General features: G+C 32.7%; 4 protein-coding genes across 12 annotated transcripts in view; 3 read left to right on the forward strand and 1 right to left on the reverse strand.

The window, feature by feature from the left end:
* The window catches only part of Exn (Ephexin), an 83,762-nt gene extending 69,635 nt beyond the window's left edge, over positions 1-14,127 (forward strand). For 6 of the 8 annotated variants that reach the window (XM_026645703.2, XM_026645706.2, XM_026645704.2 and 3 more), the window contains 12 exons: positions 1,627-1,796; positions 5,070-5,187; positions 8,210-8,354; positions 9,365-9,542; positions 9,908-10,090; positions 10,543-10,747; positions 10,873-11,041; positions 11,167-11,306; positions 11,430-11,579; positions 11,822-11,957; positions 12,221-12,422; positions 12,857-14,127. In XM_026645703.2, the coding sequence (XP_026501488.2) occupies positions 1,627-1,796; positions 5,070-5,187; positions 8,210-8,354; positions 9,365-9,542; positions 9,908-10,090; positions 10,543-10,747; positions 10,873-11,041; positions 11,167-11,306; positions 11,430-11,579; positions 11,822-11,957; positions 12,221-12,422; positions 12,857-13,023 (1,963 nt within the window). In that variant the 3' untranslated portion in view covers positions 13,024-14,127. The remainder of the gene's footprint in view (positions 1-1,626; positions 1,797-5,069; positions 5,188-8,209; positions 8,355-9,364; positions 9,543-9,907; positions 10,091-10,542; positions 10,748-10,872; positions 11,042-11,166; positions 11,307-11,429; positions 11,580-11,821; positions 11,958-12,220; positions 12,423-12,856) is intronic. The other 2 variants (XM_026645710.2, XM_026645709.2) reach the window with 2 other exon arrangements.
* A 509-nt stretch (positions 14,128-14,636) lies between these two features.
* LOC113404741 (transmembrane emp24 domain-containing protein 5) lies at positions 14,637-16,688 on the reverse strand. The gene is made up of 4 exons (XM_026645736.2): positions 16,420-16,688; positions 16,071-16,334; positions 15,812-15,930; positions 14,637-15,188 (listed from the first exon to the last, which is right to left on the reverse strand). Exons 1-4 carry the CDS (start codon positions 16,630-16,632, stop codon positions 15,080-15,082), a joined length of 705 nt encoding a protein of 234 aa, XP_026501521.2. The 5' UTR covers positions 16,633-16,688; the 3' UTR covers positions 14,637-15,079.
* A 683-nt stretch (positions 16,689-17,371) lies between these two features.
* Positions 17,372-20,090, forward strand: LOC113404738 (uncharacterized protein). Of its 2 annotated transcripts, none has more exons than XM_026645731.2 (6): positions 17,372-17,539; positions 17,610-17,738; positions 17,918-18,127; positions 18,340-18,438; positions 19,474-19,714; positions 19,803-20,090. In XM_026645731.2, exons 1-6 carry the CDS (start codon positions 17,490-17,492, stop codon positions 20,040-20,042), a joined length of 969 nt encoding a protein of 322 aa, XP_026501516.2. In that variant the 5' UTR covers positions 17,372-17,489; the 3' UTR covers positions 20,043-20,090. The 2 variants fall into 2 exon arrangements, with proteins under 2 accessions (XP_026501516.2, XP_026501517.2); XM_026645732.2 differs by having other exon boundaries at positions 17,417-17,526.
* Positions 20,026-20,634, forward strand: LOC113404744 (dual specificity protein phosphatase 19). Its single transcript, XM_026645739.2, has one exon. It carries the CDS (start codon positions 20,026-20,028, stop codon positions 20,599-20,601), a length of 576 nt encoding a protein of 191 aa, XP_026501524.1. The 3' UTR covers positions 20,602-20,634.
* The last annotated feature ends 3,606 nt before the right edge of the window (positions 20,635-24,240 follow it).

Below are 24,240 nucleotides of genomic sequence, written 5' to 3' on the forward strand. Positions count from 1 at the left end.
ACAAAAAAAAACACATGCATGTATATAAAATAACAAAAAAAAAAATCTGTTACTTTGAAGTTAATAATGTAATAGAATAAACTGACGCCTTTTGTTGAGTACCTAAATAATATGTATTAGTACCTAAGTATATAAATATTCCGTATATAAGATTAAAATACTTACTACAAACTATTGAATGTGGTACAAATTAATTTAGGAAGGCATTTTCTATAATGAACACAAAAAACTTCAAAGATTTCCATGCGTGAAACATCAAATAATTATTAAAACAATTTTAATTACATACATAATCCGAATATTTTCGGTAAAATATTTTTATTGTAAAAAATAAAAATATTATCAACGTTAAAGTTATATTTGGCATTTTGGAAGAATACAGGTTTGTAATTTATTTGCAATATTAATGACTTCGGCAATTTGCCCTGTGGCGTGTGTCGCAATATGTCTGAGAAGACGGGAAATTTCGTTGCGCAAATATTATAATCAGGTTCGTTGATATTGCCTTAAATACGATTAATGTTATATGAGCTTCTACTAAATTATTATAGTGCTATAAAATTAACTTTTATTGACATTTATGGACATCGGACAATTCAAATTGACGTAGTGTTTAGGACCATTTTACGTTGGTTTATTCTACCATACTGCTTTAACATACAACAAATTATATATTAAATAAGTAGTTAAACATGAACTGTCAAAATTCTGTCACTCATAATCATAAATCACTCGTAAATAACACAGGGAAACTGATATAGGAATGAGCCCAATACCAGTAAGTTGCCCAAGTTGTAATTAGATAAGCTAACCTGTTTATCATAAAATGGATAGTCCATGTTATCCGCATGCTAATACATATAAAAAATTCCATTAACTAGCTACCCGTCTTGACTTCACTTGAAAAAATGACGATTTGCGTTGTGAAATTGGACATCGGACAATTCAAATTTATTAAATCAATATTTACCCCGGGCACCAATGTTATATAAAGTTTCATCAAGTTATTTAAAATCAACATCAATATTATACAAAGCAACGTTACCTTTTGACGCCAAGAGATATAGACAGATATAAAAATTAATCACCTGCATAAATAATCAAGTCGTGGCCTTTTCAGTACATATATGTATGTATATATTGGAAAAGTAAAAATTCTTATATTTGTGTATGTGTTATGTTCCAATAATTACGAGTTCTTCTTGTGGTATACTACCCTAGGTTATGGGCATCTAGTTTTTTTAAAGCCACTGGGAGACAGATGGGTAAATGGGCCACCTGATGATAAGTGGTCACCACCGCCCAAAGACTTTGGCGCTGTAAAAAATATTAACCATTCCATACATCTCCAATCTACCAACAAACTTGGGCACCAAGATATTATGTTCCTCGTGCCTGTAGCTACACTGGCTCACTCGCCCTTCATTCCGAAACACAATAGTATTAAATATTGCTATTTGGCAATAATGTTGCTTAGAATATCTGATGAGTGGGTGGGATACTACCCAGACGGACTTGCACAAAGATCTATCACCAAATGATATTCGCAATTATGAGTCCCCTAAGTAGAATCTCATTAGATATTCGAGTTAATGTGTGCAGTGTCTAAATACGAGGTCGTTTCAGCAGCGAGACGGGTGCGGAGACGCTCTCGCCGGCCGACCGGCGCCGCGACGGTACGCTCCGCGCGTGGTCCGAGTCGTCCCCGTGCCTGGCACTGGAGCGCCCCGCGCTGCCGCCGCCGCCGCCCCCCGCGCACCGCGCGCCGCACACTGACCTTAGCGCTGTCAACGAAGGTCGGGATTATTTGCTTTACTTGAGACGTCGACTGGAACTACGGCTGACAGGAGCTAATTGTGGCGTTAAATAGGGATGTATCTATATTTGTCTGATCTAGGCCTGCCCGTTCATTTTGATAAACTATTCCATTGTCATTTTGTATTGAATATTGATGCCCTTGCAGCATATCCCTTTTAATTTTACCTTTGACTCTAGTGATCTTTGCATTGTCTTCCTTGTTAAGATATTTACCTTTAGTCACATAAGTAGAACAGTTTTTTTTATCCTTATCTAGTATTCCTTGCTATGTTATAAAGCATACAAGTTAGCTATGCCAAACTTTCTACCGTCCTAATCTTATCGTTTCCTGTCCTGTGCACTTCGGAACATTCAAGGAACAAAATTTGCGGTATCTTGTTAAAAGAAAATAAAATCATACATACTTATATGTGTGTGAACATATATAATATTACGGAGTTGAAAAAAATATAGCGTTAGTATTCATTAAACTATTTTTGTTGCAATCAATCTTGCATCAATTTAAAAATGTATATTATTGCCAGGTTTTCAGTACAGAAATGTAAAGTCTAACGTAAATTTTTAATAATAATAAAAATATTATTAAATATTTATAGTATTATTAGAGACTTTGATGTTTTAAATTAGCTTGACAATGTAATCATGTAGAATTAAACTGTTAAAAATAAATTAATAACAGTCAAGTAAAGAGCACATAAATTGTTAGAGAAAGATTTATTTTAAATAAAGATCTTGAAAAGATAATAGAAAGAGTCACAGACATATTTATATAAAGAGAAAAATCACAATTAAACTTTCAATATTCAAATAACAATAATATTATTCAACAAAATACATCTAAATAATCACATTATATACTACTGAATTTTGGCGTGATTTCAACACCTCCACTCTCCACTCCCTTGATCAAAATCAATGTTGTAATATTCTTTATTCAAGTAAGTATAAAAGTACCTTTGATTCGTCATGTTAGTGTTGAATAAAGTTTGAAACTACCATCGGAAAGTAGATTCTGCCGAGAAGAAACGGCAAGAACTCCGTAGTTACTCTTTTCCACCTATAATAATAATAGGCTATTTGACAATGCGAAAAATAAAGTGTCAATTATTGCCAGTTTAAATTATGAGTTTAAATATGGTTATTTATTAACGAAAGTTGAAAATAATAATTAATTTATTCAAAAATCCATAAATAAAAATGCCTTTCTTTAAACGTTTGTCAGTGACACAAAATGCTCCTGATTGTCGGGTTTATGATGTCACTTGCTTGTTAACCTCGTTTGCCTACTGTATGTGGATAATATGTGCCACATATTACAATACAGGCAAGTGACGTCACCGACCCCATTGCAGCGCCATTTTGTCAAAGTAGCGTTATTATTAGCGGAGTTATTGATTTAATGACAAATTTTTGACGTAAGATTTCATTTACATTAAAATGCATAGAATGGTTGTAAACAGAATCAACCGTTTTGCGTTTAATGTTAATTATAAATATTTTTTTTTTTCATATTTATTAAAACGTTAAACTGGGGTTAAAGTACTCTTAAATGCAATTCAACATTACGATAACCTAAAACTGATTACTGAGAAGTCGTAAGAGCTAAGTCAGTTCCTTGTAATATTGATACCTTTTTTTGTACATTAGCGCTTTGTCCCGTTAAGTACAGATTACAGTTGACGTCTCATCGTAATTTATTCATTAAATCGTTCCCAAAGGGTTACTTGATAAAACGAAGACAGCGCTAAACAGAGGTCAGAACCTCTGTTCCTCTGCAAATAACTAATATTTATTATCTATTTTGAAGTGCGCTAAAAGTGTCCAGTTCACTTCTAGTAGTAACGCACTACAAATATTTTGCAGTACAATTATTAAGAACTGAATTATTATCATATACATTTTATTTAAAAAAAAAAATCAAAAAATTGGTTAGTTTTGTATTTAAGTAGACATAGCTCAACGGGTGCTATGAATGAAAGAACAAGTTGTTTTTTTTTTAATATTAGTTATTTTCAGCGGTACGAGGATGGTTGAGGCACAAATCGTACAGCTTCGTGAATGTCATATATATATGTTTGCACTGTCTTTGTTCTTCTGTTACAATACATTTTATTTGTTATCATTTTATGGGTTTTGGTATTAAGCATTCATTTTCAGCTACAAAATAATTGTTATTCTTTGCTTTTACTCTTAAATATCTTTTACTTTCAAACTTTTATTATTCATGTAATAATAATATTTTTCGTTCATTTATGTATTTTTTTGCAATTATATCGATTTAATCTTAAACCGTTTTCACAGACAACAAAGAATCTAGAAGCGTCTTAAATATTAATTTTATACTGAGAAACATATACTGACTCTTAATAAAATGTGAAATACATTTTTTAAATCATTGAAGATTTTAATAATATCATTCTACTCGTGATGCTAGCTTGTCAAATCCTTGTCAAGGCGACTTAAGCATTTTTATTGTTATATACAATGATTTTCCTCACGGTTTAATTACTCCAACGACCTTAGAGTGCATCATTTTGCGACCTACAGATAAACGTGTGGGCAGAGACGTTGGAGTCTTTAATAACCTATTATAGTTAGTCGCTCTTTATTATCTGCACGCGATAGACGTTTCAATGTTTAATAAATAGTTGATCGTTATAATTGAAAAGTTCTGCGCACTTAGTGTATGTGTTGATTTATGTTTCGCTTCTAAATGGGTCGTGAGTTATAATATTTAATCGTTTTATCTTCTAATTTCGTTGAATTATGTCACAGCATGACGTATAGCAGCATATCATAGATACTAACATTTAAATGTCTGCATGCAGTTATACTGGATGTAATCTGTGCAGTGCATGGAAGTGTAGAATAATTTATGCACATCGATCCAATGTTACACCCACGTCTAATAATGATCTCTTGTTCGTTTTGTGTACACTGAGTGGCCTAAATTCAGTTCGTTGCGTTGTACTTGTTAAGTTGTAAATAAACCATTTTGTGCAATTACAGTATTGTTCAATTTACTATGATAAAGTTAACTAAATCTGTAGAATTTATTTCTTGACTCATTTAAAATTGTTTCTGTATATCTAAAGTTATTTTCAATTTATTACGTGTTAGAAATAATGATGATATAAAATAAATTAAGAGCTTAGTATAAGGAATAATAAAGACTCAACGCGAATGAATGGCTCTCATTGTACACAACAGTCACCACTAAGAATCTCAAACAAATGTTATGAAAACAACAGAGCTGAAACGGCTACTCCCGACCCTCTCGCGCAAGGAGAAGGGGCCGCGCACGCGAACCTCGTGGTACGCGGAGTGCGGCGCAGACGCGGTACCCCCGCACACATCTACGTCGTCCTGGTAAGTCTTATCCAATGATAATGATAACGTTTTCTCATGATTATACTTTATTCGAAGCCAAACTTATTAGATAATGGTGAAACTCAAATTTAAGTGCAACTTAAAGGTAAGTTTATAGTTATACTAAGTTACACGTGTTCTTTTTTTAATTAATATATTTATTATTTTATTTTAATAAAAACATAATAATCACTCTGTCAAACTTAAAATTTACTCACACTTAAATTATATTTATTAAAAAATAAATACCTATAAAATTAACTCCTAAAAATGTATAATGTAATAAAATAAATATATTTTCTATCGAAGCTATAAACATGCACTATCTAGCACCATTGTTTAATACTTGGAATCCTTCGAATCATATTCGAAATTTATACTTAATAATACTCGTAGGTACCTTCTAAGAAACATAAAATACAGTTATATTTTACACAGTGCTGTTTTTCTCACATAAATAAATTACAAAAAATATTCACATCACGTACAGTTAACTTATATTTAAATAACATTTTATACAAAATTCATATACCAATTCATATATAAACAATATATTTCAAAAAGTGGCCGTTGCGAGCCAGGTGTTGAACTACTCTCTATACTTATTGAAATAATTAATCGTTAAAGAAAACCAATAAATAGTTTCAATGTTTCGTTAGTAAAACAAATTTATACGCGGGGGCACAAGGGACTAATGTATTGCGGACTTGACGGCTTAAGAGATCGTCATGCCGTGTGCCGTCACGGAATACGATTCTCCCAAAGCGCGCCAATAGATGTTTCATATAAAAAAATGAGGATAGACATTTATATATAATATATATTATATAGCATGTGATTACAAGCACAATGGGCAATGAACATAACAGGCAACAGTATTAACGACCTAGATCCCATGTCTGTCAACGCTCTGTCAGGGTATTAAACAATCTTTCTTTTTTTTTAATTTTATATTTTTCTTGATAAGGCAAATGTATTGCAGTATTTATTTTTTGACGATTCCTCTTCTATATTTTTTTTATCATATTTTATTATTCATAAGGCAAGGGCTCAACTTTCAACTATCCATAAAACAACAAATTATGCATTTTTTCGTACTATTTAGGACAATAGAATGTTTTACAATTTCCTGTACCACTAATGGGATAATTCAATTTTATTTGATAGTCCTGATTCGTAAGGATATATAAGTTGATTGCGGATTATAATCTTCGGGCCGGAGCCGTTCAACATGACGCGGCCATTATGCGCTGACTCATAAGCCTGTTCTGAACGGTTACGCTTGTCGTATTTTACAAGCAACAGCGAATCCTAACCGATCAAAAGTTTCTGGTAGTTATACGATCAGCGAACTTAAACAACGCTCCAACAAACTAATTTCTTTCTATAAATAAAATCGGTGTCACTTGATCACTGATTTACAAATTGATAATGATGTCAAAATTTATATGTCTTTTATATAGAAATTGTTCTATACAAGTCATATCTATGGTCAATATTTTGTAGATATTCCTAAAGGAAGATACATCGAATCAAGAATTAATTATTGAATGGATTTTTTCTGAGTCAATAGATTTCCCACTAGCCTATTCCGATCGAATAAGGAATAAAGGCAAACCTTAAGGATTTGCGTATTCCATGCAAATTGCTAATAGATAAGCTGAATTGTACACTACGGATAATTCTTGATTGATATACATATTTTTTAATGAAACATTGTTTTACTTAACTACTTATATATTTTTTTTATTTTAATTTCTAAATTCCGAAACAGGTTCTTCGACATTCAAAATAACATTTTTACGCAAATCCATAGTGAATACCATAGATTATTCAAGCTCGCAGCCAATTATATCGTGTCAATTCAATGTCAAATGTTGTTTATAGGTATGTCTTTTGTCGTATTGGTAAGAGTAGGTTTTATTTCGATCGTATTGGAGACAATCCTATACGATGCTGCTACTAAATCATCAAGAATATATTAGCAATCCACTATAACCATCCACTAAAAGAGTTAAAGTTTAAAATTGAATATAAGTTTTTATGACATTAGCTCTTGTTAAGTTAATAATGAGAAATATCTCATTTCCGCTAATCGCTTGTAACTTGACACACCAATGAATTTAATGTGTATATATATACCTACATAGTTATATCTTTTGTTGGATGGACATCACAGAGTTACGAATCCTCTCAGTAATATTTTGTCGTTTTGCCGTTCAGTGGCGGTAATTGTTTACAAATTTTGTGGAAGTTTAGTTGTTATTAATGTTTATAATAATTAAAACAGATGTTTGGAATACAAAATTATATTGTCCGAGTGGTCCTGAGAATAGTTACGTATCGTGACCTATAAGTCTGTAAAGGTCAGAAATTAAACATTTATTAAGAGTATTTATTTGTTACCGGCAGTTCCATATTAATAATATGCTTATTTTACTTTCTTAATTCCGTAAAGACCATTTTATTTACACGTGTGACAATGTTTTTTTTTCATATTAATCAGGTTATAACATTGCACGTTCACGTTTTACTGCATACTTTTTATGTACTCAATATCTTTTAAAAATCAGTGCAGACCGGTTCGTGCTCGAAAACCGTTTTTTTTTTTTTACAACAATCAAACACAAAGATACCACGAGCGTTGACTGTTATCGGTTATTTTACGTTAATATATTTTTAAGAATCACAATATCGTTTTAAAATAACGCGTTTAACGCTCGGACGTTGTGAAATAGTTTTTACCCGTTATTATTATTTGCATATCGTAATTCATATCGCGATCCCAGACTTTCTCTCAACTTTAACCTAAAACTACTTATCTCGTCTTACCGCGAAGAATTTGAATAAACGTGAATAAAATTGATAAATCAAATACGACTCCGTATCGTCATTTTACGTGCTGTTCGTAGATTTATATCTAAAGATGTGCTTCTATATGAATATCGTGAGTGATTGATCTACTCGTCTTCGATATTTGGATTTCTAAATTCGACATTGACCGAATCGGTAATTATTCTAGGTACGCGGAAGCCGGTCTTTACCAGGCTGGTAACATCTCGTCGTCATCGGGTGCGTCCTCGGGCTCGCACCCGGCGTCGCCGCTCCCACACTCGCTGTTCACCCACGAACCGCTGTACCAGTTCTACAACGCCGCTAAAGTCGAGGTAAACTTTCAAAACGTTGCTAATCGATTTTAAATTAAGTGTTTCCTTTTTAGTGTATCGACTTAAACGTTATGTATATATCTATACCGTGTCTGAAATTGCTCAAAGGAATTATGGAATTAATAGTGAAACTTATTGAGACCAAATTCAGTTTTTCACATCAAGGCTAGTCTACAATTATCACATCGTGTAGAATTATCATATAGATACATAATATTTTATTCATAATAATATCGTAAAAGGAAATAAACAAAATTTTGAAATAATAAACGATTTCTACTAAAAAAAATTATAGATAACATGATGATGTAGAATTACTATGAAATAGAGGTACTGACTGACTGACGTTTGCTAAATCTAAGAAATTACGTCGTCGTAGATGAGTCAGTTCTTGCGTTCTTATTAATCCATTTTCCGGTGGTTTGACACAAATACAATCACAAAGGGAAATTGTTGCTTAACATTTACAGTTTAATAAAGTAGGTTATCGAAAATATTTTATTTTACCGTAAACATATAGGCCAGTACAATAAATTTAATTCGTTTATGAAACGTCAAAACAAACAGTTTTATCTTGTTTAGTGTGTTAATTGAGATACTAATTGCTTCGTAATTGATGTAACCTCCAACAACGTTAAACTTGACCTTACATTTCCATTTTTGTCGACGACGTTAGTTGTCTATTAGAGTCACGATTACAGAGATCCAATTCATATTTATGACCAAAGTATTTGCGGAAGTTATACTCGTGTATGACGTATTGCGCCATTTTGAGGTAAACGTGTCGCATTTGTTATTTTTTTATTATTTACATTGTAAAACTAGTTATAATCTAGTTAAAAGGATATTATTACTACTCAATCAATCGAATTACCTATTACAACACTTAGACACCCGGTAGATGTACAATAACTGTTGTGTATATTATGTACACAACTGTTACATAACTTAAATGTATAATATGAAAAGGAAAACGGGAACCGAGAAAAACTAAAATAAACAATATTTAGTCGGCGTGCCGCGAGACGGGCGACTCGGACTCGGACGCGTACGAGACCGGCGGCGGGTCGACCGCGGGCTCCACCGCGAGCTCGACGCGACCCTCCGCCATGGCGCTCGTGGCGCCGCGCGGGCCCGCGCGCACGCTCTGGTGCGAGGTGCCCGAGGTCGTCAACTCGGCTGTGCTCAGTGAGTACTAAATACCTACAAGAACTCTATTGATAATCGCTTACTCTATTTCGGATATTATATACGAAATACATATCTACCCCCTCCTTTAAAAAAAAAACAAATGTAAATAATTATTTACCAAATGCCAAATCCTTAAATGAACCAAAGCATAAAAGCATCAATACCAAATTTTCAGCATTGTCCATGCGGACACGACACGTTAGCTTACAAAACAAAAAACAAACTTCACCCTTGTGTTAGAAATTATTATTATTGACCGCTTATTTTGTCGATTTGTCAATTGAATACAATAAAGTCCATAAATAATTTTGTTTTCGAATTCATTAAGTTAGATTTTATAAAATAAAATGTTTACAAAACAGGTTCGTTGGCACCGGCTCAGAAACGACTCCAGGAAGCTAAGTTCGAACTTCTGACATCAGAAGCTTCATATCTAAACTCGCTGAACGTACTCGAGACTCACTTCATCTCGCACCCCGCCTTCCGCGACCGGCACGTGCTCCCGAGGGAGGACTGGGAAACGCTGTTCTCCGCCATCATACCGGGTATTAATCACATGATAGTAATGAGTTCTTTTAGCCATAGAACGAGTTTGTTAATCTGGCTTTGTAATACAATTGAAACATAACTTACCTAGTGGTACAAGTATATTGTATATAGCTATTATATATAATAGCTATATAAATGTACTGAGTAATATTACATACATACCCCTATGTTTTACAAAGTCTAGGTCTTCTTATCCTCTTGGTTTTCGAGAATTTTCGTCAGTCGCTTTAAATTACATAGAAATAATAAGCAGCCGACGGTGTTAGTGGCAGTAAAACGGCAAATTAAAGTATTTTAACGAGCAGTCAATCAAAGGTTTGAAATTAGTTATTATTACTAATATTCTTATGTAATCAATAAATAAGTCGACTAGTAGTGCGCCTGATAAATTATCTGATTTTCTTACTTACAATCACCGCAAAAATGTTCTTTTTTTTTCTTTTTCTAGTGCGCAAATGTTCTCAAATTCTGATGACGGAATTAGAAAAGTGCTGGCAAGAGAATATCTTGCTCCAAGACATATGCGACATCGTTCAGCGCCACGCCGAAGCGCGATTCCATTCCTACGTCAAGTACTGTGAGAACCAGCCGCTTATGGTCAAGACGCTGCAGCGCCTGCGAGAGCGCCCGTCATTCGCTGCAGCGCTTAGAAGGTATGTTCATCACTTTACAGTAAAAAAAAACTGATATCGGACCTGCAGTCCGACATCTCGGTGTTGCTAAAATTTGTCGAAGAGATTGTACAAAATATGAAATGTCTATCTTTTTTTGGCCTCAGACTGGAAGGCCAACCCGCGTGCCAGAGCCTGTCGCTCCACTCGTTCCTGTTGCTGCCCATGCAGCGCGTGACGCGCCTACCGCTGCTGCTGGACGCCGTACTGCGCAACCTGGCGCCCGCAGACGACGAGTACCGCGGCTGCATGCACGCACTCGCCACACTCAACGACGTGCGTACCGAACATAACCTCTCATAAATACCATAACCTCGTGTCTTACTTCGTATGTCACTGCGTATGTGTTACCATATGTGGCGACACCGCCATCTAACGCTAGTTTCGACTGATGTGTGCAGTTCGTGTCGCAGTGCAACGAGGGCGCGCGCAACACCGAGCGCGTCGAGGAGATGTGGCGCGTCGCGCGGGACATACACGTGCCGCCCGCGCTGCGCCGCGCGCCCGAGCTGGGCCCCGCGCTCTCCCGCCGCGACCGCAGGTACGCTCGCACTCACACACTCACACACACGCACTCACCTGCACGCACTCACTAACACATACACGCGCGCGCATTGTTTGTCGCCCGCAATACTAATAATTAGTTTCGTTTCTAATATTGCAGACCAATTCGCTGGCTAGTCCGCTCGGGGGAGATGACGCAGCTACTCTGGAAAAACGATGAGCTGAAACTTACCTTCGGCAAAAAGTTCCACAAAATACCACTACACCTCTTCCTCTTTAACGATCACCTCGTTATCACGAAGAAGAAGGGGTAAGTCGATTACCCTAATTATTTAAATGTAGTTTATTACAAAAAGTACGCATCAACTGTGATCCCGAAATCCCACTTCACACTTTTACTCGAAGACTTAAATCAAATCTGTATTTTAAAAAACACGTTTTCTCTAACTAATTGTCAGTATATTATAATTTAAAAATATATTTCTGAATCAAATCGCACTCAAAGTCGTCTATGGTATGTCGCTAACATTGTGAAACCTTAACTCTCCTCAGCGAGGACTCGTTCGTGGCCGTGGACCACTGCGCGCGCTCGCTGGTGGAGGTGTGCGCCAGCGACGCGGCCGCCGGCGCCAAGCACGCGCTGCTGCTCACGCTGCTGGAGAACCACGAGGGACGCACCATCGAGATGGTACCTACGGCAGCTCTGTTCTCACACGTTCACTTACTCATACATACGAATTTGTGTCAGCTTCTAATTTCCTATGCCAACTCTGTTAATGTTTACTTTGACAATCAATAAGTAAGTGCAACACTTCTATATTGAATAAAGGAATTTGTTTTGATATGATTTGACTCACTTAAGTCGCACGTCAATCGCCTCTAGCTCGTTCACGCGGGCGCTGTTAAGAAATACAGCCTGTATAGTACAGTCGGCGTGTGTCTGTGCCGCAGCTGCTGTCGAGCCCGAGCGAGACGGACGCGCGGCGCTGGGCGGAGGCGCTGGCGCCGCCCGCCGCGGGCGCGGGGGAGACGCTGTACGCGGGCTGGGACTGTCCGCAGGTCACCGCGCTCTACGCCTACGCGCCCGCGCAGCCCGACGAGCTGGCGCTGGCCGAGGGGGACGTCGTCAACGTCACGCGCAAGACCAGCGAGGGTGAGTGGAGACAAACATTTTACAATGTTACATCCCGTAAATTTAAGGAACAAAAAGTTGCATCGGCGCTTAAAAAGTTAAATAAACGTTTCGGACTCTTATAGGATTGGCAATACTTTATAATAGCTTTACTAATAATAGCTTAACTTTAGAATACAAGATGTCTTAATTACAAAAACAAAGGTTCAATTATTTATCATCTTGCGATGAGGCTACTTACTTCCTAACAAGGTACCTAAAAACCGATGAAAAGATGAAAATTTGGTATCACAATGTCAATGTTCCCAGAATGAACTTATTGTCTGGTTTCGTTTCGATTTATGATATTACTTTTTTTGGGGGTAAAAATAACGTACTGTCGACGCTGCAGTACGTGCACGCTACACGAGCACTTGTATAAGATGATATAGCTAAGAATGTCGGTCCGACCGCAGGCTGGTACTACGGCGAGCGCACGCGCGACGGCGAGGCGGGCTGGTTCCCCGGCGCCTACACGGCGGAGATCGCGTCGCAGCACGTGCGCGCGCGCAACCTGCGCCAGCGGTACCGACTGCTGGCGCTCTCCGCCACCTACCTCGGGCAGAAGAAACGATCCGTCTGAGCGACGGGCTGCTGCTGCTATTGCTATCGCTCGATAATCCGGAGCAAACGATTTCGAAAAAAAAATCATATTAATGACATCGTACGAGTTCATAAAAGATAAATAATAATACTAAATTAATAAAACAAGAAAATGCTACTTAAAACAACGCTGTTCACATAGTCCTCTAATAAATATCCCTTTGTATGTTTCAATTTCATTTAATATTATTACAGTAAGGAAATTTTAAACTTATTAAAAGTATGAAAAAATGTAAAGTTCAAAAAGTTTTACGGTATGTATCATTTTGTATAGTATATTTATAAGATGCGATTGTTAATAAGTAATAAGTATTAATTCACATTAATTATGACCGTGTTTTAAGAATAAAGTGTTTCCGTCCAGAAACTGCCTTTTGTAAATTTAAGACAATTTTTGGAGTATTTAATGCGTGGAAATTTATCAAATCGTTGTTGTATACATTGCACCGAATTTTGCGTAGAGTTTAATGTTGGTGCTTTTAAATTTAGAATATTAAATGTATAATTATTTTAAAAATGACATGCTGATGTGTAGCTATTATACTAACGTAAGTATGCGAAATGTACAGTTACGAATGAGATTCACGGAAAATTATTGTATAGAATTGTTTTTGAATTGAAAAAATAATATTTAGTTTTAGTACGTATAATAATAACTAAAATGTACACATTTAGAATGTTTATGTTTAACAGTTGAAAACTTCAAAGATAATGATTAGAATATTTTTAAAACTTTCTAAATTTAATTCTAGATGTGTATGATTTAAAACTTTAGTTTTAACATATATGTACGTATACCATTCACTCGTTTGCTGATTCATAAATTAACTAGTCAAATAGCGGACGAGTGGAATTTGAATATTCTAAAAAAAAATGAAGACAGTTTACAATACAGATTCCGCCAACATTCCCTTTTTTTCAAAACCTATTTTATTTCGTTAAGAAATTTGCACTATAATTTTTTGTTCAACATATGTCTATGTAGTATCTTAAATTATTTTAATGAATGTAAAAATCTAGACATAAATTTAATTAAGATCATGAAGCAGAGTAATTTACATCAAATATAATTTTATAAATATAACGACTTTTATTTATTATATCAATAATAACTTAATTTTATATTATTCCTATTGCTGGTAAATTTACATTATCAAAATTAGAATTTAGAAAAACTATTTTACAATAATGTACACCAAAACGAATACGTATTTTATCTAGTTTTGATGGTATAAATTTAACAGCAATAGAAATAATATAAGAGAAGCAGAAAACATATATAAAGTAGATGCGTAGTATTTAATTATTTAAGTCTGTGCACAGTCAAAATAGTTTTTTAGAAAAAAAAGCGCGACAAGAGCGGTCTTTATTCATTAGTGGATAAATGTGATATTTTAATGAAGTCATTGTTGATGGGAATACAAGACGTAGATATTCTTTTTGTAGCACCTTTATATTTTTTCTCTGCCCAATTATAGAACATAATTGCACATGCCTAGAAGCTATCTCTGCGGCTGCAGCCTAAGGTACAGTGGAAACTTTATTTGGGTATGTATCATGGATAATATTGTATACAAAAATGAAAAAACTTGCTGCTTATCTTGTACTTTATTGTTTTATACGATTTTCGTCATTATAAGGCAATTTTTACTTTATACAAAACTAGGACATTTTTTAAACTCATAACAACAATCAATCTTTCTTTAAAAAATGCATACAAAAAATATTTTCATTCAATTTACATTATAAATTTTTGTTAATTTAACAACATTAAAAAATATTTGAAATATAAAAAAGTAAAAATAAAAATAAAACAACTTTTTAAAATACCTTATCAAATTCTATTTTAACTAATATTTATGACCTTATTATTTTTAATCTATTGTATGTTACACTAATTATGATTATGGTCATGTAAAGAAAAAATAGCAAAAAAGAGATCAGTTAGTAAGTAATAAAAATAAAGTTAACAAGGAATGAGTTGATTCAGTCAACAGTTAATTGTGTCTTTTTCTTATCATAGAATATTAAAAAAATTATATTCTTGTTTTAGACGAGTTTTCCTTAACTTCAAAGAGTTTTCTTACAAAATATACTTGCAGTGTACCTGTTGCTGCAACTGCTATGATTTGTATAAACGACCACCTGAAAATAAAACAATAAAAATCAAATGTTTTGATATACAAGTTGCTGTCAAAAGAATAATCTTACTCTCCTGAGGTATTAAGCAATCATAATTCTCATTTACTTAATCTTAATGTTATTTCTGCTGGGCACAACAAAGCAGAACAAAGTTCTAAAACACATTCTGATTTTAAAAAGAAAGTAAATATATTATCAGATCTAAAACAATATTAAATATAATGCACAACAAGAAAGTAAAAGTTTGGCAGAGCGCTTGGTAGCTCTTAGGTAGGTCCGGGTGGACAGTGCATAAAATCCAGGGCTAAAGATGTGTAGTAGTATTTCTAAACCATTTGATCTAAAAGTGAAAGTTCAGTCAAAAAAAAAGTTCACCTCGAATAAATAGAGCCAATGTGGAATGTGGGGTCATTATACCCAAATAAATATTGCCACTAGTTTCACTTCAACATCTTTCTTATTAAAATATATTTTAATTTAATGATTGGTTGTATCACATCCAAGAAATTCTTATATTCACTTTTTTACTTTTAAGAACCAATATCTGAGTATGAAAGCAAATCAATTATAATCTAACGATAACATAACAACTTAATAATTCCAACATACAATTAACTTTTACATACCTTAATACATAGGCATTATTGTCTACTAATAAATTATAATCTCGAGATTCTCTTGCTCTGGAATGATATTGATATTGTAATATGTCATTGACATTGCGCTCCACAAATTGTATTGAATTCTGGAACAATATTAAGTTTAGTTAAAATAAATGTCACAGTTACATATATGTTTTTGGTAAAACATAAACAAATCTGTCGATTACAATCTCTTTTATAAACATTTTTGTTTATTTAAAATATATGTATTGTAAAAACTTACTGTGAAATTCTTGATATTCATATCAAGCTCCTCTACCTCCTTTGCATATTGCTCCCATTTATCGTACCTAATCACAGAAAGGTACAAGTTGACTAGTTTTCCAGCAAACCTTGAGAACTGGTTGTCTATACACACGGCATAATAGCCACCAGAGCTTGACTGGTCAGCATACTCCGCACTCTGGCGCCACTCGTATGGGTGCACTATCTGTCCATTAGGGTGCCGAACCGCAAACCCACACATTCCGTCGCCTCCTTTTAACACCTACCAACAAAACAAACCAAATCTATTTATTTATTGCTAAGTATAATTATCACATATGTATTGATTGGAGAGAAAGGCTAATTACTTGATAACTCGCGTAAAAAGTAGCGCCCTGCTGGACATACTGAAAATAACAGTCTTCCTTACCAGCGTCGATGTGTACTTTGTAATCCATGGTGACTGCTGGTAGATTTTCGTACCATGGTGTCGGCGACGACGAGGATGATTCGCCGACATGTGTAAAAATTGTAAATATTAGTGTTATTAAAGAAAACATATGCCACGTCCTATGAGCCATTTTTAAAAACTGACGTGGGTGATGAAAGTTGAAACGGTTACATTGTCAAAATGACTATTAGCATATTTGTATTCTGTGTACAAGAGAATTAGATAAACTTCCCACAGAAGAGGATACATCATAATTCATATCATTCTGTTCTACACCACCTTTCAGCCATTTTAAGCATGAAATAAATACACAATAGTTATTATTTAAACTTAAAGTTCCAGTATTTTGATTGCACGTCAGGCAATATTTTGTTCTATTATTAAAGATTATTTTTGTTATCAGATAATTTATTTATATTTATTATTTATTTGTCATAATATAATGCTTTTATATTATCTCTACCCCACATTTATAACACGATTACGGCAAATCTGACCATTCATCTAATTTTAAGCAGGATAGTCCCAATTTGGTCTCCTCACGCTGTCCCTTAAAATGTTGATATCGGCTTGAGATAGTCAGATGGCTTATAACGCCACAAATAAATAAAGATTTTAATGATCGATTAAAAGAAACATCTGATATTGTCTTTAATTATTTCATAATGTTGGCGAAAATTATTTTTACTTTAAAAATTGTAGCACTCTATGTGAATAATAGAAATATATTTGTTCCTCGTGTCCTTTATAATTTTCATTCTAATCTTATTATTTATTTTAATTGGCTGTATGGCTTAGCACAACTGTCTAAAATGTACTGCAACAAAACAAATTAAAAAAAAAACGTGTTGATCAGCTGTGCTGTCAGCTGTGTGATGAATAATATTGATAATTTTCTTGTGTTTATTATAATAAATTATTATTTATTTACATCACAACAGAAAAGCAAGAGAATTATAACTATACTGAAATTTTATGGTATAAATTATGAAAGCTAGATATTTAACATTCTTCTCTTATATAGGTACAAAATTTAGGTTAGTGTCTGTCGAATGTTCTATCTTAGCTTAAAATTGACCATCTTTTAATATAAAAATAACGCGACAGGTCTTCCGAAAAAATATGGCTTAAAAATGGTCGTAACTATCCTGATACTGAAAGCGTCCAGGGGTTAATGGAAGTATCCTTACTGAAATTTAAGCCTTTAAATTATCCTAACCTATATCTATCGAGCCGGTAAGTTTGTTACTTAAGTAGAATTAAAGTTGTATACAGCAATAAAACTTATAAAAAATAAACAAATAATAATAATATAGTAATATCGTTAAGCAATCAAAAATAAAATGTAGCAGAACAACATTTATACTGCCTTTCGAAATCTAGTAACAGATATTATGCTATTGTAATTCTTATAGCACAGATGGTGGAGTGCATGCATTGAATTCTAGTGCACACTTTGACTTGGAAAGACATGGAAATCATATATATGATACACAATTCATCATTAATGAAATGAATAGGTTTTTCTCAAAGAATCAAATAAGTATTTATGTTAAAGAGGTTCTACGAGTTAATGATAATTTTAATGCCAGGTTTATTGCTACCTCAAGGACATATTTGTACAGGTTAGTTAAAAAATACATCTTCTATAAAATATGTTTTCACTAATGTTACTAATAAGAGAGTAGACTAATAGAACGATACAATATCAATGAACCAAGATTATCTAATGCAGAGTAACTTGAAATGTTATCAAACTCTCAATTTTTTTTACTTATTATTGTTTACACAAACAATAAATAAAATTTGTAAAAAGATATATGATTTTATATTTCAGATTGGCAATACTAAAACCGGAGGTTCAGATTGATGAAAATAATTACAGTATACCATCATTGATACCGATAGAGGAATGGAAAAGGTGTGACTTTATAAGGTAAAACAAACTTAAACTGTTTCTATTCATATTCAATTGTGTACAAAAGGTTTTATATTGAATAAAGGAATTTGAGTTTGAGTTTGAATTATAACAGAAAATTTAGCAAGTTTACTCTATGTCATGTTAAGTCTCTATTATGAAGCATACTATTAAATGATTTATCAATTAGATAATATACAAAATGATTACCAGATATTTTTAGTCCTATGCAATGTCTTTTATCATTTAATACATCTATTTCTTAACATATTACAATAAATTGTATATATAATTACCTAAAAACTTTGAGATTTTAAAGACATGCTTGGAGGATATTGCACAAAATATTGTGCAATCACAGGTGCACTGCCCAGTGGCGGACTATGACCATCAGAGACCCGGGCCGGGGGGCGGACCCGAAGCTTCAGCTTTGGTGCCCTGGCCTCTAGCATTCAATGAAGCCCCTAGCTTTAAAAAAATGTAGTTTTACAAGCTTTTTGTTCAGTTTCCATTTGTGTGTATAAATGTTTATATTTATTTATGTTTATGTGTAAAAAGTCTAGATGGCTGTAAATTGTAGTGTTTTGATCTAATCTAGATAATAAGCACATTTTTAAAGTCTTGTTTAGGATTTGATCAGGTGAAAGGGGAAACATTTGGGGGCCCCCCAAGATTGGAGGCCCGGTGCGGGCCACTTCTTCCACCTCCCTGTTAGTTCGCCACGGGCACTGCATTTCATTAGCTGCTGAGAAGTTTTTGACACGAAATTCCTCTAAAATTTGTAATATTGTAATAGCCCAGAAAAATTTGAACTTGTGACCTTAGGATTAGTAGTCATACTAGCTAGTAAAAGCATACCAGAAAGAATTATACAAACATTTTTAAAACCATTCCAACCAACTTTCATTAAAAAACCTATGTTTTGCAAATTTCTTAATTTATAGGTATTAGTTTTAAGAGTCCTGCTACATTTGTTTCTATACTGCAGTAATGCTATTGCTCTGTATTTTTTACATATGAATGAAACAGTTAACATTTACAACTTTCTTGCAGATCAAAAGAATTCGACATAGAAAAATTCAAAGAAGGCGCTAAATATTTGGTAGGCTATCACGACTTCACGACTTTCAAGAAGTTTGATAAATTGAAACAGAATAAGCATAATCGACGTGAAATTAAATCCATAGATGTAAGACCAGGCCGACCTTGTGTCACGACATACACGAGTCAAAGTAAAAACTGTTTTAATTATTGGGACATAACAATAAAAGGTCGATCATTTGTACATAACCAGGTAAATAAATATATTATAATAATAAACCCCGTTTGGCTAAAATCGCTCAGGATGACCTCATGACTATTATTTTCCATTTTGTTTCCAGATACGACGTATGGTTGGCACCCTCATATCAGTCGCAAAGGGAAAATTAAAACCCGAGGATGTAAAAGTTATGCTACAAGTCCCGTCCAAGCATTCCTGGCACAGTTTCATAACGTCTTGTCCTCCAGACGGCCTATACCTTTGCAACGTCGAATATAACCCCGAAGATTTGCTCTACGACCCAAACAGAAAAATTATATTTGAATTGGAAAAAGAGGATGAAAATGAGTTTCTTGAATGAATTGAAGAAGCAAAAAGAACGATTAAAAGGAACGGAAACGGTTGTTACTCGTGCCGATGGTGTTAAATATCTCGAAGGTTCTGGAACATTGGTGGAATCTAAATCACCCGGCTTTGTAGTTGATACGAAACCAGACGACGTGCCTGTTTTAATTGTAGACTATTTATATATAGGTTCACAAGATTGTGCAGTGCAGTGTGTATTAGAGAAATATAATATTAAGCATGTCCTTAGTTTAGGTATTGATTTAGATATTTCTTTTATAAACCATAAGTTCGTTCACATTTTGGATCTTCCAGAATCAGACGTCAGACCTTCCTTAGACGAATGTTTGCCATTTCTGCAAAATGCTATAGAAAGTAAGCAAAATGTATTAATACATTGTAACGCAGGTGTGTCTAGAACTTCGATGGTTGCTATTGCCTATTTAATGCAATATCAATTGTTAGATTATGAAAAGGCTTACAATTTTGTAAAGGAAAAAAGACCAGCGATACAGCCAAACGCGGGATTTAAAACACAGCTATTGTCAATGACGCCTGGACAAATAATATCTTAGCGAATTTTTACTTTATTTATTGAAATATACTGCATTTTATTGTACGTGACACAATGTTAATATTTTTACTATAAATATATATATTTAATGACTTTTCTTACAAATTTACTTTGGTATTACAAACCCTAAGACAGGCAAGGAGGGTGAACAAAAAAATATTTTAAATATAAATGAAATCATAAAGTAAAGCTTTTTGATTATATCGGTATAGTTATATCTTTTCTACAAATTAAAATTCGTCAATAACGGATTCAGTGGAAAAAAACAACCGATTTGTGAGCCCTCTAATATTTTTAAGTCAGTTAAAAATAGACCATGAATTTAAAAAACCGCCGATTTTTAAAATATGTTGTATTTCAATGAAACAATCTTACTTATATCAATAATAAAAACGTTTGTATCGTTCCCAATTAAAAAGCGACGGGTTATAATATGTATAAAATAAAATAAAAAAACTACATTCAAAACAGAACTTTATTGACTAATAAATAAGACATTAAGTACGATCATCAGTCGTGTAACGTAAAAACTGCAATAACATCTTAAAACTATGCGATGAACACCAGGAAGCGCTCTAAGGTACATGGTTGTAAAGTAGCACCAACATCACAAGTACTTTTTTATAATCATATATTTAATATGTTAAAAAATGTGTGCTTAGTACAAGTAGGCATAAAGGCGAGCGTCCACTTTCAAATAACACCAATTATCTGCGGTGGGATATATTAATTAGGGTTGAGGGACATTGAGGTTAAAAAATATACATAATATTATTTCTGCGGAATCTTTACGGATTATACTTTAGTATTATGTCCTCATTATTAATAATGAATTATATAAAAATAAGGCATTTGCGTTATTTTGTAAATGGATGATCGCTATATTTTAAGTATTAAGAGCTTTATGTATATATTTTGTATAGCTTGGCACATCCAGTGGATCTTATATAAACTTATATCTATTTGTCATTTATTATTATAATATATCTTCTTACATTTGCTAAATTGAGTTGCAAATGAAATAATAGTAAAGTATTTAATATTTAAACAAGTTTTATAGGTATAGTGAAAGTTAAGGAATAATTGTTGAAATATATTGTATTTATCTAAATTTTTATATATTGGCAGCCCCAAATTGGGGAATAATATAATCTAGTCTTAATAGCAATATTCTTGACCCTGCAGGATTTAAACAAGCAACTTTTAGCTATCGTCAAACTTTTTTAATAGTTTTTTTTAACTCAATTATAATATTCAATAACTATTGGACGCAATTATTGTTTTTAACAATTATTTTTAACATATAACAATTATAATACAGTAAATAAAGTTGAAACGAAAAGGTAGCATTTAATAGAATATTTTGAAAAGTTATGCGATTTAAATTGCCAACATAATATCCTGGCAAAAATAAGATTTCACACAGACTAATTTTTCTTTTTTAGAAATAAAGTTTTTTTTTCTAATTAGCCAAACCCTATTAATACAAATACATTGTCTTATTCAAGTACGTGACATAAAATAATCAAATTAATAATTTAATAAAACAACCATTTTATAATTTGAGACCAAGATAATTTCTTAACAACCGGAATGTCAATTTCGAATCACAACTCATCTGTTTCAATTAAATAAAATATTTTCAGCAACAGCATAAATAAATTGTTTTGTCAATTATAAATAGTCAAAAAATCAATAATTAAAATTAAAATTGCTTAAAGTATTTAAAAAAAAATATCAAAACAATCTAAGGTAAGTTGTTTAAAATTACATCGATAATAAAAAGATAAACACTGAGCAACTTTGCTTACAGAATAATAAAAATACACATCTTTACTATGGCTACTCAACTTCTGAGTAAAATTTTAAGTGTATGTTTATAGTGTTCTTGTTATGTACCTCCTTACCTTACCTTGTTATCTAACCTAACCTACCATTCTGTATATATATAGTAAGATTTGTTGAAATATATTTAATTCCTTCATATAAAGATCTGTTCCCTATCGAAAGCACTTCCGCATTAAATTCCATTAAGAAATATAATCTTAATTATATTTTATTTCTCAGTGTTTTTATTTTTAAATTACTAATCTTATGCACACCATGAAGCATATGAGTCACTCGATTAAAGAATGCTGATAATTTCGTATGGAGAGCCATACCTTCGTGAGTGAATAGATAGGTACATAGGTATAGATATAAAGGTACTTACATCAATAGAAAAAAACCTTTTTTAAAACAAAGACAGAATAAGCTGTTACTGGGTTCTGAAATTACATGCTGCAAAAATTAAACAATTCTAGGTAACGCTAGCAAATTTGGGAATTTTAACATACAATTGTATTTCATTAATAAATTATTATTAATTTTTTTACAAATTGTATAAGTAGTAAAAAACGACAAACACAATGTTTTAAAATTAACATTCTGTTAAAGCTCATGTAATTTGTTTTGTTATTATATTTCATAAATTATATTTTGACTATGATGATAATACACACATTAGATTGATTGACTTCAGTGCCTCTATTCGAACATAATACACTTAATTGCTTTCATTATATTAAAACTATTTTTTTATGTATTCATAAAAGAGAAAAATGTTTCGATATATTTTCCTACTACTTATTGAATTGAAATATAAACACATTATTTACTTTAAACTTGGTATACACAATAATGTATTTATTGTAAATTCATATTGTAATTACTTCATTAAGTACAACTATGACCAGCACTCAGTCTTCGACCTTCCAACATCTCAATTGTCAATATAATCGTTTATAATCCACGTATATACAGAAAAAACAATACACAACTAACAACTCTTTCAATTTTATAAATTGACTTCCAACAATAAAAACGTAATCTAAAAACATTAAAAAACTTCTTGTACTTATCTGTCTTAACATTATAATTATCTTAAATATTACAAAATGGTACCATCGCTTTTTATTTTGTCTTTTATATTATTTAAATTTACTTGTATATGTTTAAGTACGCTTAGATGTATTCAATAATTATTTTAAAAAACACATGAATGTCTTGGAAGCTTATGTCACTTTCGTGTTGCCACTTAAAGTTTTGTTTTTATTTAAGAGAAAATTTAAGCAATAACTCAACGGGATATAAATTTATATCACAAAGTATTTAAGGCACATACTGGCAATAAATTGAATAAGTACTTTATATAGGCAAAGGCGCAAAAATTATGAAAAATGAAAATTATACTTTAAAATAACCCGTGACATTTTTACTATTTTTACCTTGCACTTATAAATAAATATAAGATTATATAAAATGCTTAGAAAGTCTTAAATGTCAGTCAGCGCCAAAAAATTAAGTACGTTCTCTTAGATTACTTTATGTAAAATTCATTTTAAGAAAAATTAAATGTAATTATTTTTAGAAAGTATAGCGACAACATAGATTGGTAACAAAATTACATTATAAAAAATTTTAGGTCAATTTAACCAGTTATATATAACTTAATTTTTCATGCCAAAAATATGCCATAAAATGTCAAAAATGTAACCGTGTCGACCATAATAAAAATAAAATATGGTAAAATCACACGAACAGCAATTATGTCACGAAAACAAACAAAAATGCTAATTCAGTTAGTTATTACCGAGGGGGT

Source organism: Vanessa tameamea, chromosome 8, assembly GCF_037043105.1.
Source record: "Vanessa tameamea isolate UH-Manoa-2023 chromosome 8, ilVanTame1 primary haplotype, whole genome shotgun sequence".
In the NCBI taxonomy this organism is placed as follows: domain Eukaryota; kingdom Metazoa; phylum Arthropoda; class Insecta; order Lepidoptera; family Nymphalidae; genus Vanessa; species Vanessa tameamea.